Genomic DNA, 15,015 nt, shown 5'->3' with positions numbered 1-15,015 from the left:
GTTTTGTTAAATCTTATTGTAATAATAAAGGGTTAGTTACCCTTCTATCTTGTTGTTTCTTGTCACCGAACGCAAGAGATTATTCGCTTATCAGTTCTTAGATTCCTCACTTCCAACATTAACTTAGAATTCCAAAGTGAGGTACTCTACAACTTTATATCCGATACATTTTTGAAAACTGAAATATTAAAATCACAAATGTCAAACAGTCTAAACATGGAGCAAGTTTCAAAAAATTTGTCAAGAATTCAGAAATTAAGTTATTATTTTCATAAAAGTGTTTCATTGAACAGATTTTTTACTGCTATATTTGACAGCACAAAGAGTAAAATTCTCATATGCTTACTTTGCTCATTAAATGAAGATATGAGCGAAAAATTGAATAAACATTAAAATAAAATAATCTAAATCAAATTTAGAAAAAAGTACTTTAAGTCTTTGACCAACAATGTGTGTACAAAATTTGAACTCAATAGCTTGCTTATCAGGAAGTAGGCTAAAAATTAATGATAAAATTCTACTCACAGTCAAACAGGAGTGAACTACATGAAAGCTTATAAAAATGGAGTTGACATGGAAAATCTCTGTATCTCTGGAGAATCATTTTTCAGGATGTTTTTTGTAAAGACAGAAAGATAAGAATTCATCATATTTTGTCAGAGTGGGCACCTGCCTTTCTCCAAGAAGAATAAAACAGTAACTGTTACTGCTACTGCCTTTCTCCCCAGGGTCCATCTCCAGCTATTAGAATATTATGGACACTGGTGATACATTTTGCACTCATCTTAGCATCCAAGCCTCAATTTCATGTTGGAGAACTTCGGGGAAATTCCAGATGAAGTGTTCAAAATTAGTCTGTTCAGTGTTTATGAAAATGCTGCTGCCTGTCTGGGCGAGTTAATGTACCTTCAAATTCTTTTGGGAGTAATGGTTATACCACAGAATAAATAAAAATTCAAATATGACACAAAGAATGGTGATAAAACCAAAAGACAGTTTGAAGTTTAATATACCTCATTAAGCGTTAATTAAGAGAAAATTAAGAGAAAAACAAATAAATTTATTACTGATGACAATTTCAGAAACACAGATCTTTTTACGGACCCCTAAATCAAGAAATATCAAGAGATTCCTTGTAAAACATCAAATTATGTAACACAGTAAAATGTATAACAATATGAAAAATAGTATAGAAGATAATAACTAATAATAGTATAGCCAAGAACATCTATTTACATCTCATTTTAGTTGTGCAAGTTCTTCCTTGCTCCCCACCAAAGTTACATGCACAACATGATTTTTCCCTCTAGATTTTCAGGTTGTGAAATTTGTTAAAAAAATGGGAAGGGGGGTAAGAATGCAATTATAGAGCATTTAAAGTACCAGTTTAGAGAGTACCAGCTGATAATAATAATTATTATTAATATGATATTGTAGCAAAAATCGCTCTTTTCGACCGAGCTCCTCATAGCTTAGCGAAGGAGGCGCAGGACTCGAAACCTGAAAGTACCGGGTTCGAAACCCATGAACAGCAAGATGCCTGATAATTGGTTTTTATGTAAATATCCTTGTTGTTAATGTTATCTTATTTATGTAAATTTCCTTCTTATTCTTCCAGAACATTCCAAGTCTGGAATGTTTCAGCATGTTCACCAGCTGTATATAAGTAGCTCTTCATTCAGTTCTAGTTAATAAAAAGTCTTGAGTTTAGACTTGTACTTGCCTGTTCATTTGTAGGATCCCCTCGTCTATGTGACAGTTTGGTGGAGGCCCCGGGTATTTCTCAGTTACTACGGCAGTGTTACGCCGAAGCCTGCGGATTCGAGGACTCCCGAGTTTGGGCTCTTACAGGATTCACTTAAAAGATCGAGAAAGATGGTTGATGAAAAGGAATCCGAGCAGAATTCTCCAGCAGCCAGTTCCGCTTCAAGTAATATTGCACCAATACCGATCCTGACGTACCAACTACCCAGAAGCCCGTGTATATTCAGCGGGGATAGCCAAGAAGATACTAATAGATGGCTCAAGAACTTTGATCGAATCGCCAACTATAACCACTGGGATGATCAAATGTGTCTGACGAACGTCATTTTTTACCTTGGCGGAACTGCTTGATAGTGGTTTGATAATAATGAAGATACATTTACCAGTTGGACTGTTTTCAGAACTGCTCTTAAGAACACCTTTTCCCGAGCAGCTGATGTAAAGCGCCAAGCTGAACGAGTACTACTCACACGTGCTCAGCAAATCGATGAGACGTCTGAAGCATACATTCAAGATGTTCTCACTCTCTGCCGGAAAGCAAACCCATCTATGTCTGAAGACGAAAAAGTGGCCCATCTCATGAAAGGTATTGCTGAAGATTTGTACCAGGTCCTGTCGTCCCAAGACTATGACAGCATCGATGCCTTCGTGAATTGCTGCCGTCACATAGAAAGCCTTCGACGAAGACGTATCGCCCGATCACGATTCCAGAGGCTGCCTAATGTCTCCGCGGTGTCGGCCGATGCGGACGCCAGTGAGCTAAGGTTTATAGTGCGCACCATTGTCAGGGAAGAGCTTCAGAAAGTCCTTACGCGAGTTCAGGGCTACACGGAAATAGAACCCGTAGCACCGAATGACATAGCATCTGTGGTCCGGGAAGAGGTTATAGAGGCTCTGGCACCACTCACAGGAGCAGGGAGAAGCAAAAACACTACCCAATGTTCACTTCCAGTTAGGTCGCAACCAAGACGTGAAGCCAGTCAGAGAACTGCTCCACAACGTAGAACAGATCTGTGGAGGACTGACGATAATGTACCTCTCTGTTTTCATTGCGGACGCCCAGGACATGTCCTGAGGTACTGTAGGGAAAGATGCCAGATATTTGAAAATGCAAGAGCCACAAAGATGTCCAACCCTCGACGGGACAGGGATACTGAATCTACATACAGCTTCGACAACGAATATGCACAACCTAGTTCTTCCCGAATAAGTAGCAGTTCACCTTATCCGCGATGCTCTCTCAACCGCCGACAATCGCAGTCACCAGTACGCCATTCCAGCCGTTCCCCACGCCGAACCAATGAGGAAAACTAGCTCAAGCGACCTGTACAGGAGGTGAGGCCGCAGTTGAAGAAAATCCTCCAACATACAACATCAGCCAAGTTGGAAAAGAATAACACTTTTATCACCATGAACGGACAGTGTGTGAAAGCCCTTGTTGATTCGGGTGCCGATTATTCTGTCATATCCGAACAGTTACGTCGACAGCTAAATGCTCCTATGTTTGCTGAGAATGGACCTGTATTGAAAACTGCCTGTGGTAAAACTGTAGCTGCCTCGGGACGCTGTGTATTGAAAGTTGATTTGAATGGGACTAAGAAGCCATTTGAATTCCTTGTGTTTCCTGAATGTAGTCATCAAATGATATTTGGGTGGAACTTTTTCCGTGCCACCGATGTCGTTATTGATTGTGGAAATCAAGAACTTACACTTGCCCTTCCAGACATTGAATATTTAAATAAGTCACAGCTCTCCTTGTTTGCAGCAACCGATTATGTAATTGAAGCAAACACCGCAAAGTGAATATGTGCCTTGAATTCAGAGCTACGGGAAGCAGATGAAGTTATAATTGTTGGAAATAGAGGTCTTATGTGCGAAAAAGAACTATCGATACCAGCCTCAATTGTCACTATAGAGGATGGTTGTGGTAAATTATGGGTAACTAATTGTTCTCGACGAACCCAACTGATACCGAAAGGGATGAATGTCGGCTATTTAACGACCATAAAAACGACGCTATCTGCTCCCTAAGTGATCAGGCTCCAGCAGGTTCCAAGGGACATAGGTCCAGGAAAAGGTTATCTTAAGAAAACTTAAAAGAGATTTTTGATACTGATTTGACCAATGCTGAGGAAGACGAGCTATTGAGTCTACTAGATGAATTTAGTGACATTTTTTACTTTAACAGTATTGCGAAAAAATCCCGATGCAATTCGGTGAAGCACAAGATTGATACAAGTGACAGTGCACCAATCAAACAAAGGCCATACCGTGTGTCAGCCACTGAGAGGCGTGTGATTGCAGACAAAGTGCAACGAATGCTAAAAGAAGATGTGATACAACCATCAGATAGTCCATGATCATCTCTAGTCATGCTTGTGAAGAAGAAAAATGGTGAATGGCGTTTTTGTGTCGATTACAGAAAATTGAACAAGGTAACTAAAAAGGATGTCTATCTGTTACCTCGCATCAATGATGCTTTGGACTGCCTGGCTGGTGCAAAACTTTTCTCTATGATGGATCTGAAGTCAGGCTACTGGCAAATAGATGTTGATGATAAAGACAGAGAAAAGACAGCTTTTGTGACTCCAGATGGTCTCTATGAATTTAAAGTCATGCCGTTCGCATTATGCGATGCTCCAGCCACATTTGAATGGATGATGGACACGATACTAAGAGGTCTCAAATGGAATATTTGTCTTTGCTACCTCGACGACATAATCGTGTACGCATCTAATTTCAAAGAACATCAAAAGCTTTTGAGAGAAATACTGAAATGTATCCAAAGAGCAGGACTGACGCTAAATTCCAAGAAATGTTCATTCGGCAAAAAGAAACTGACAATACTGGGACACTTAGTCGATCAACATGGGATATATCCCGATCCAAAAAAGGTAGAGGCTGTAGCAAAGTTCCCTATTCCGAAAAATATCGCCGATGTCCGAAGTTTTCTGGGCTTGTGCTCCTACTACCGACGATTTATCTAAAATTTCGCAGATATAGCAAAGCCCCTACATGACTGACTTGTTGAAGAAAGATGCAAAATTATCTTGGAACGCATTACAGATTGAATCTTTCGCAACGCTCAAAAGGCTGCTGACCAGTGGCACTGTTTTGGGACATTTTATTCCAGACGCAGAAACCAGGATACATTCTGACGCTAGCGGCTATGGTATCGGTGCAGTACTGGTTCAGATCCAGGATGGCAAAGAAAGACCAATAGCCTATGCATCCAGGTCCCTTACTGCAGCTGAAAGGAACTATTCCACCACCGAAAAAGAATGCCTTGCTGTCATCTGGGCAATTAGTAAATTCAGGCCATACCTCTACGGAAAACCCTTCACGGCAGTCACAGATCACCACTCTCTATGTTGACTAGCCAATGTTAAGGATCCATCCGGAAGATTTGCATGGTGGGCTCTCAGGTTCCAGGAGTACGACATAAATATTGTCTACAAGAGCGGTCAGAAACACTCCGATGCCGATTCACTATCGAGGAAGCCTCTTATAGAACCAATAATTGAGAACAATGAAGACATCCCTTTCTTTGCAGCAATCGTAGATTACGGAAAAGAGCAGCAGAAGGACAAACGATTAAAATCCATCATTACAACTCTAAAGAGAGGTGACGCATATCAAAATTATCAAATAAAAAATGGTATACCGTACAAAAGAAGCTATGATCCTATGGGACAGCAGTGGCTCTTGGTGGTACCAAAGCAACTTCATAGCGAGGTTCTAAGAAGTCTTCATGATGCTCCAACCGCTGGCCATCTCGGATTTGCCAAAACGTACGACCGAATAAGGAGGAAGTACCATTGGCCAGGGCTATATGGAAGCACACGGCGGTATGTATCACATTGCCGAGAATGCCAAAGACGGAAATCACCGCAACTTCCACCAGGACAGCTTCATCCGATAAAACCTCCTGACACACCGTTTACCAAAATTGGAATAGATCTACTTGGACGCTTTCCTGTTACTCGACGACTGGTGCTGGTGTCTTATCCAGGTGGTGCGCTGCTCTCTTGGAGGGTAATAGTGGAGGTTGAACTTCCACGATGTGCCCAAAGGGGGAGTAGACCTGCAGTGAGATTGAGCTCTCGGAGCAGGGAAGCCCAAACTTATCTTATCTTATTTTATCCTGTTACTCGAAATGGGAACCGGTGGATTATAGTGTGCACAGATTACCTTACCAGATTTGCAGTCACAAAGGCAATACCGACAGCTGAGGGCACCGAAATTGCCAAGTTTATAGTTGAAGAAATTGTACTGAAGCATGGTGCCCCCAAAGATATGATAAGTGACCGAGGATGCAACTTCCTATCCAATGTTGTTAAAGAAGTAATTCATCTATGCAAGACGTCTCATCTGCTGACGACTGCTTACCACCCTCAGACCAATGGCTTAACTGAAAGATTCATTAAAACATTGGCAGACATGTTGTCTATGTACATAGACATTGAACAGAAAAATCTATTCTACCATTTGTAAACTATGCCTATAATTCAGCCAAACAAGACACAACGGGATTCAGCCCATTCTTTCTCATTTATAGCAGAGATATTCAGACCCCTCTCGACGTAATTTTCCCATACAGTATCGAAGATCCTGAAGATAGTTATGCACAACATCTGATCACTAGAGCTGAAGAAGCTAGACAGCTTTCAAAACTCCATATTCTTAAAGCGCAAACCACACACAAGCGCCGATACAACGAGAGACATCGACCTGTCAGCTACAACATCGAAGACTTTGTCTGGGTCTTCACTCCAGTACGAAAGGTTGGGTTATCAAAAAAGCTCCTAAGACGTTACTTTGGACTGTATCGAATAACACGACAGCTCTCTGACGTGACGTATGAAGTAGAAAGTATGGAACAAAATACGAAATGACAGAATTCAAAAGACATCGTTCACGTGTTGAGGTTAAAGCCCTATCTTGATCCGAAAGTACAACTAGATGATGAAAGAAAGCCCAATATTTCCAGGAGACCTGTTACAAGAAGCCAGATCAGATCGCAGCAGGACGCTGCTTCTTCCTAAGAAGGGGGAAATGTAGCAAAAATCGCTCTTTTCGATCGAGCTCCTCATAGCTTAGCGGAGAAGGCGCAGGACTCGAAACCTGAAAGTACCGGGTTCGAAACCCATGAACGGCAAGATGCCTGATAATTGGTTTTTATGTAAATATCTTTGTTGTTAATGTTATCTTATTTATGTAAATTTCCTTCTTATTCTTCCAAAACATTCCAAGCCTGGAATGTTTCAGCATGTTCACCAGCTGTATATAAGTAGCTCTTCATTCAGTTCTAGTTAATAAAAAATCTTGAGTTTAAACTTGTACTTGCCTGTTCATTTGTAAGATCCCCTCATCTATGCGAAAATATGATAATAATTATTATTATAAACTGGATTAATGATTTTTAATCCAGTTTTTGAATCTTGCACATGCAAGAAATGCAAATTTTTAAATTAAAAGTATTAATTTACTAGGAATGGAAATTTGAGATGGTAATAAATAAGATATAATGGCTCAAAGTAAGCATTTACATATAAACAGAAGTTTAACATCAGTTAACACTGGTTTGCTGCCCCCCCTGCTACCACATCTACTGTATATTACAAATAATTATATAAATCTACTGCTTAAATAAACTTCAAATGTTAAATTACTGCATATTCATAAAAATTTAATATAATATGATTAAACTTCTGATTAATAATGTCAGAAACATCCACAGAGTTGTTGGCTGTGATATTAGGAATTCAAAATGTGAGCTAATTTTCATACTTTGAAAAATGCAAAAATAATGCTCCTTAAGAAAATGTAGTTACACAAGAAAGTTTTTTTTACCTATGTTCTTCAATAAAAACTGTGTGAAGGTTGCTGCAATAATGTTCCGGTCAGGTGAAATAAGCTCAACTTCTTGCTGGCAACCATCATCGATAAGTAAAACTGGTTCGCCTTGCAGATAATTCCTACTACTTTGAAATTTGAACTAAATAATTAAACAAAACATTTAGTTGCCTTTTATAAACATGCATTAAATGAAAAGAATATGAATTCCATTATCACTATAATTCTCAAAATGAATTTAACTGTTAGCAACCCTTTTTTTTTTTTTTTTTTCATTTCAGGGTGAAAAGTAGTATTCTTTGGAATTATAATACAATATATACACTCAGTTCAAAGACATGTCTTTATTTTACAAATGGGCAGGAGACTCTGCTAAAGTCACATTAATAACGGTACTTTTTTTTTAGGCTATTTGAATATGGCAAAGTTATGAGGGCTATCTGCCTAAGAGAAGGGATGCTTTAATGGAGGACATTCTGAGGAAAACTGCTGAAGAAATTGGAAACTTAACTCAGCCACCAGCATGCCTCACATAAATACAATAAAATAAAACATAAAATACCTGAGGAACATTTTTATTACAATAGCATTTAATTTACTAACAATTCTTATTGATCAGAAAGCATATTATCTATCAGGTTCTTCAGAAACAATGTCAGAATCTGATTTTTTTAAGCTATTGATAGATATTTTAACCAAATATGAACTTCAATTAGTCTGATTAATCTCAGTAATATTTACATTGATTATTCCGCCCTATATTATTTTCTGAGTTATCAAACATTTTATGCATGCATCTTTTTACTTCCTTGTATGAAGTAAAAAGGAAGTATTGTAATCGCGAAAAGTTTCAGGCAGCATATTTCAACGAAAATATCCATTTTGACCGCTATCGAATGCAATTTAACGATGTTTTTTGCGTGATATCTGTACGTAAGGACAGAATAAAAGACTCTTTTCCTTCAAAAAAATTATAAAACTGCTTTAAAATTAATTCTGAAGAGAATTTTTCGTGGCGTCTGTACGAATGTATGTACGTACGTATCTAGCATAACTCAAAAACGAGTAGCCTCAGAACATTGAAATTTTGTGTATAGGACTGATATAGCATGTAGATGTGCACCTCGTATTTTGGTTGCAAATCGGCCGCACCAAACGTATATAAATATATTTATATATATATATCCACTCTGTTACCCGGCTCAGTGATCTCAGTTTCTTTACTCTTATATGTTTGTAAATTGTACATTTTTTGCTTTAAAAATGATTGTATAAGGTTGTTTTTATCTTCCGATTGAGGTTTTTATGCCTTAACCGGTAAGTAAATGTTAAGTAAATCTGTATGCAATATTTTTAGAATTATCAACAATTTTAAAGTTGTCCAAGTGCCGCTAAGCCTTTTTTTTATGGCGGCCATTGATGTTTACATTTGAAACAGGAGACTAGTGGATTTGTTGCCAATCTAGAGAAACTTAGCTTCGCAACAACAAAGATAACGCATTCATTTATTATTGCCAATTAAATCATGCTTAATTCTTTCTGGAATTTTTTTGAGGAAATAAGTGTTTAAGATTTACTTCGTAATTTTTAATATAGATATTTTGAGTTTTTATGTATTTTTGCCTTCTCGCAAAGTGAGAACTGAATTAAATGAGAAATACTCAATCGTCCATGAAAAACTGTTTCTTTTTTGTTTTGTTTGCTTAATTTCTTTTATACATCATTCTAGCTTTATTATAGTATTTGAATAGAACATGTGGCAACGATTAGATAATTCTATTCTTTAAATGATTCTTTTAATGATTTTGTGCATTATGAGTTATAATATGAACGAAATATATAAGTTAACTGTTATATAATTACTGGATTATATAACAGTTAACTTAGTTTCCGTTATATAATTATTATATAAGTTTTATATAATTACTATTGCTGTTAAGTGAATCTAGCGCCAGAGTGTCGCTATGGTAAACAAATACTAGAGTGAATTTTAAAGAATGCATTTATTCTATTGTGGTTTATGCGCTGTCGGTGAAGTAGATTTAATTAAATCCAATAAGTTTAAATGAAATGCAAGAAAAAATGCGTATAATTTAATATTCCAATACAAGGAATTCATGTTGTGTAAACATCAGATTTTTTTTTTTTAAACAAAGCTGCACTTTCTTAGTCAAATTATAATACAATATATAAACACAGTTCTCAGTAAGTTACATGTCGTTATTTTACTCTGCTAAAGTCACATTAAGAATGCTACATTTTTTAGGCTATTTGAATATGGCATAGCTATGAGGGCTATCTGCCTAAGAGAAGGGATGCTTTAATGGAGGAAACTCTGAGGAAAACTGCTGAGGAAATATGAAACTTAGAAACTCAACCACCAGCATGGCTCTAATAAATACAATAAGCATTAAAATTATTAAAATACCTGAGGACCATTTTTATTACGATAGAATTTAATTTATTAACAGTTCTTATTGATCAGGAAGCATATTATCTATCAGGTATTATTATATACAAAATTATAGGTGGAGAAAAAACACTGATCAGTGAAATGATGCTAAATATAAAGCATGAAAATCCAAAATTTATTGAAATAAATATGTAATATTTCTATGTTTGGATTGGCTACTGTCATGAATATATCTGCAAATATGCCCAAATCATACAAATTCTACTGAATGTTGAAACATAAGTATGGCTAATCAGAAATTATCAGTATCTATTCTGGGCTATTAAAATATATAAAAATTTGGACATTTCTTCTTTCTATTCTAAATATGATATTTTTTAAAATTTATTACAGATCACAAATAATATTAAAAAACACTACAAACATTTATGCATTAAACAATGCAAGTTAAAAATAATTAACATGCTAAAACTTGCTATTAACAACTATTTTAATTTATCATTGAAATACTCCCAGTTTAGTTAATACTTATCAGGCTATACCTGTAAGCAGTGATTAACCCTTTCAGGGACAGACGACATATACATCAACTGCACACTGCATCTCATAGCAAGCTGTGTCATACACGAATGCCGTTTAAATTGGGTATTAGGTTGGGTGATTACATAAGAACTTTTAGATAGAATGTTTAATTGATACTTTTCCATTACTATTCTGCCCTCCTTTTTTGGCCCCTGTGAAACAGTAGCCAAACACATGCCAAAAGCTAACACCAGAAACATCTGAGGACTATGCGTGCATTTGCATGTATATATAAACAAGAATTAAATACATATGCACACATACAATTACAGTGCACTAGAAAAAAGAGGCACCTTAACCTGGCTAGCTTGAGGCCACCTTACATGGTTAACTGCTCTAACACCCAGAGAGGTGATCCAAGGAAGACTAATCCCCCCAGTCAAGCCAGGGGGACAACTTTTGTTTCACATAGTCTGGGTATAAGCACACAATGGTGGACTGCAATGGATCCACATAAAATCAAAGAATATAATAAGACATCGACCATCCCCCAGCATATAATTACAACACTGCCAAAATGTGTGTCAGCTGCATAACGGAAAAGTACCATTTGATCAGTACCTTTTTTTGCCACTAGATGTAGTCCTATGTCTGTTATGGAGGAATTTAATGAGACTGGAGAACGTTGACCTCATTCCATTGCAATATTTTTTATTTCTGGTATTTTGCTTCAGAATTAAAGCAGAAATTGTGGACTCAGCAATGTAAATAAACAGAACTGATTATTAACTGTATCACCTGATATAAACACACATGGAAATGTTTTCAATGCTTTTGAATACTTTTTTGGTTTTCAACTTTTTTTATTTAATTTAATTTTTTTTTTTTTTTTTTGTTTTTGTTTTTTGTATGGGACTACGTGTTTTATTGCTTTAGAGGTTTTACTCATGCCTCTTCGAATTTGGCGGGCATTGAGTTGAGGTAAATATTTTGTGCATTGCTTTGCAAAACATTTTTTATACTTTAAATGGCAAGGAAAATATAATTAAATTTTCAAATTTTTTGACAGCTACTTGAGTGTTATTCTTATAACATGCCAAAAATTGGAGTATCTGAATAACAAACTTAATTCATGCAATTTATTTCTAAGTTAGGCTTAGCAGCACATACTGCCCATCCGAAAAAGACAGTGCATTGTGTCCCATTCAGACATGTCCCATGTCTGACAGTGCATTCAGTGCTCTGTCCCAAGATAGCAGTTTAATGACTGAGGTGCTTGTTGCAAAAATGGTTAACCAAGTTTGAATTTATCACCAAATGATATTGCAAAACCCAAACCATAACAAAAACTAAGTAAATTTTTTTAAAATTCTGCACTCTCATAATAACTGTTTACATATGAGCTTGAGAATCTTCTTCAGTTCACATGATATGTACATACAAAACATGCATCAACTTCAGCTAAAAACTTAAAACTGAATTAAGAATTGCGTAATCATTTTTCTTTCCTTTACAGAAAATAACATCTTTTTTCTCAGACTCAAAATGATAAAATTATCAATTTACTATAAGGTGATATTGAAGCTGTAACTTTTTTCCAGGATGGGAGTATTTTACTTTTCAATCAAATATGTAAAATGGATATGAAATGAAGTTATATTCTACTGTAGAAGTCATAATGAGATGCAATGTTGGAAATAGCCAGAAAAAGACACTGCATCTACAACTTTTTGTTCCAGAAACTGGCACTTATATGCAAATTATTGACAGACTACGCAGTTTTGTTGAGAGCAGAAATCAAAAAAGAACACAGTATGGTATGACTTGCCAGCATCTTGAGTCATACCTGGCCGAGTTCAACTGGCAGTAAAAAAAGGCTGTGGTAGTTGGAATTTGTACTTTTGATATAAATTTTTTTACTGTCTTTTTTTTTTTCATTTTCATTAAAAATTAATTACTTTTGTGAGCTGCACGTGGTGCTAAAATAAACATATATAACTTTTTTATATAAATGTATATTTACAAAATACATGCTACATTAAACTTATTCAACGCAACTTACCTTTGTCGAAGGACAAAGGCGAAATGTAATAAGATGTTTAGGAAAAAATTTCCACATGTATTCCTTCAATGTAAGTTGCTACAGGAAATAAATATAGATTAAAAATAATGATTTAACACCACAACTAGGCTTTAAATATGCTATAAGTTCAGATAAGATGAGTTCCAGAATTTTGAAAAATGCCTTACCTTTGGTGATATGTAACAGTACACTTTTTTTGGTTTTTGATTTCGCTCTCCATTGATAGCCAGTAATTTAACCTCATAGCATTTATTCTTCTTAGCAACATTTTTTTGTACCATAAAAGCTTCTTCTTCTAATTTAAAGAAAAGATTATTTTTTAAATATATTGCAAACAATATATATGTTACCGCTAAAGTGTAGAAATAAGTTATTCTGCAGATTATCTAGCTAATCTGCAGATTAACTACAGTGATCCATTCAAGTGGGGAAAATTGTTTCATTTCTCAAATTACCTAGGTAATCTGCACATTACCTACTAGGCACTACAGAAATATTGCTGGAACAAAAACAACGTTTTTGTATGCTAAAAACAGCTACAACTTACACTTTTAATCGTTGATCACAGAGGATTTCATTTTTCTGATACTGCAAATCTAAATGTACCACAAATACATTTGCTTGTTGCAAAATCCAGGTGCTATGCAATTTAAAATGTCACTAGTATTTAAATTGCACTAATAAGTAATTGCAAGAATACTTAAAATCGTTTTAATCTTGCAATTCAAAGTGTCACCAGTCTTTAAATTGCACTAATAAGTAATTGTAAGAATACTTAAAACCGTTTTATTCTTTGTATTATAGTTTTTTTAATTGACCGATGATTGATTATATCAACTAATATGTTGATTTTATTAACTTGATTTTTTAGATATTGAAAAATAAATAAATAACATTATGTTAATTTAAGCATACAGTAATGTTGTTCCAGCAAAGATCTTATTTTCAGTTTAACGAGTGTCTAGTGGGTAATGTGCAAATTAGAGAAAGAAGGAAAGGAAATGAAAGAAACAAACTTTTGAATTTTAATGATATGGAAGCCATTAATGTGCACATTACCTAAGTTAAATGTCGAAAAACTCTTGATTCCACACTTTAATGTAGCAAATCAATTAATCTGCAAATTAGCTAGGTAATGTGCCCATTAACGACTTTTGCACTTTAGAGTAGTAACATATACAATCCCAAAATTTACAGCCTCACTATCTTAAAACTTATAAGAAAAAAAAAAAAAAAAAAAAAAGAGTCTAGGATGAATATTAGACATCACTCACTATTTAAAACAATTACATGAAAATCTCCATTTTGAATAGTCTGCCCTTTATAAGAAACAGTTGCACGATAGCAGCCTTCTTTTGGAAATTTTAGCACTAATGCCAAACGAGAAACTAATGGATAACATTCCCATCGAAAAGAATCTGGTATGGGCCTACTTGAAGTAACCTACAAAAGAAAAACACTTTTTTAAAAATATGATGATACATAAATAAAATGCTCATTTGCTATAATTTCATAAAATTTATTCTTAATATTTCATTCATCTGCATTTATGTTAACATTAAGAATTAATTAGTTTAATGCAAACAAATAGGTATAATGTAAGTTATTGAACTGTGAACATTAAACCTCTTAACATTGAAAAGAATAGCCATAAGTAGTGAATATAACCTAATACTGAGCCAGCTCAATAGTCTGAATTAAGAAATTCTGAGTTTTAAAAAAATACAACATAAAGCACATACAACTGGAAATAAAAGAAGGTTATCATGTGAAAATATAAGTATGCATTGAAAAAAACATTTAGGTTAACAAAAAAAAAAAAAAAAAAAAAAAAAAAAAAAAAAAAAAAAAAAAAAAAAACTTAAATTCTTTAAAATATAAAATGAAAATACAGATTTGTGTTCCTCATCTAATTTAAAATGATGCATTAAATTATATTTAATAATGACTAGAATTATAATATAAAAATTAAACTCAAAATTTTTAACGTAATTTTTGTCATAAAACTATATTGTTATGTCTGTACAGGTTCACAATAAACTGAATGCACAAAGAACTGATGATAGCTTAATAAAATTTATTTTCTCCAAAGAAACATTTTATAGTTCTGGAACATTCCACAAAATAATCATACAACTCTTCACATAATAACACAGTAAAATCAGTAATTACACTTCAAACTACTACGAACATTAAACACAGCACAATGCAAAGCACATCTAAAAGGTGAAGCTCTCATGGAGATCTCTCAAATCTCTGAACTCAAAACTGAGAACTGATGCTCTCTCCAATCTTGTATAGTTTAATCCTGGCTGAATAGAAATTTCCACTTTTTGAAATTACTGAAGGTAATGCATGAGGTTAAAGGTAATGTATA

The 15,015-nt window shown here is 35.0% G+C and overlaps 1 protein-coding gene across 3 annotated transcripts in view; it reads right to left on the bottom strand.

Moving 5' to 3' along the window:
• LOC118195955 (apoptosis-resistant E3 ubiquitin protein ligase 1) overlaps window positions 1–15,015 on the bottom strand; it is a 164,320-nt gene that overhangs the window by 82,205 nt on the left and 67,100 nt on the right. For all 3 annotated transcript variants that reach the window (XM_085823943.1, XM_085823944.1, XM_085823945.1), the window contains 4 exons: window positions 13,913–14,081; window positions 12,806–12,933; window positions 12,618–12,695; window positions 7,618–7,762 (listed from right to left, as the gene is read on the bottom strand). In XM_085823943.1, the coding sequence (XP_085680069.1) occupies window positions 7,618–7,762; window positions 12,618–12,695; window positions 12,806–12,933; window positions 13,913–14,081 (520 nt within the window). The remainder of the gene's footprint in view (window positions 1–7,617; window positions 7,763–12,617; window positions 12,696–12,805; window positions 12,934–13,912; window positions 14,082–15,015) is intronic.

This window comes from Stegodyphus dumicola, chromosome 9, assembly GCF_044657685.1.
Source record: "Stegodyphus dumicola isolate Sdum_Otavi_A_Nest chromosome 9, ASM4465768v1".
Taxonomy (NCBI): Eukaryota; Metazoa; Arthropoda; class Arachnida; order Araneae; family Eresidae; genus Stegodyphus; species Stegodyphus dumicola.
This window is presented reverse-complemented; position numbering and strand designations above follow the sequence as displayed.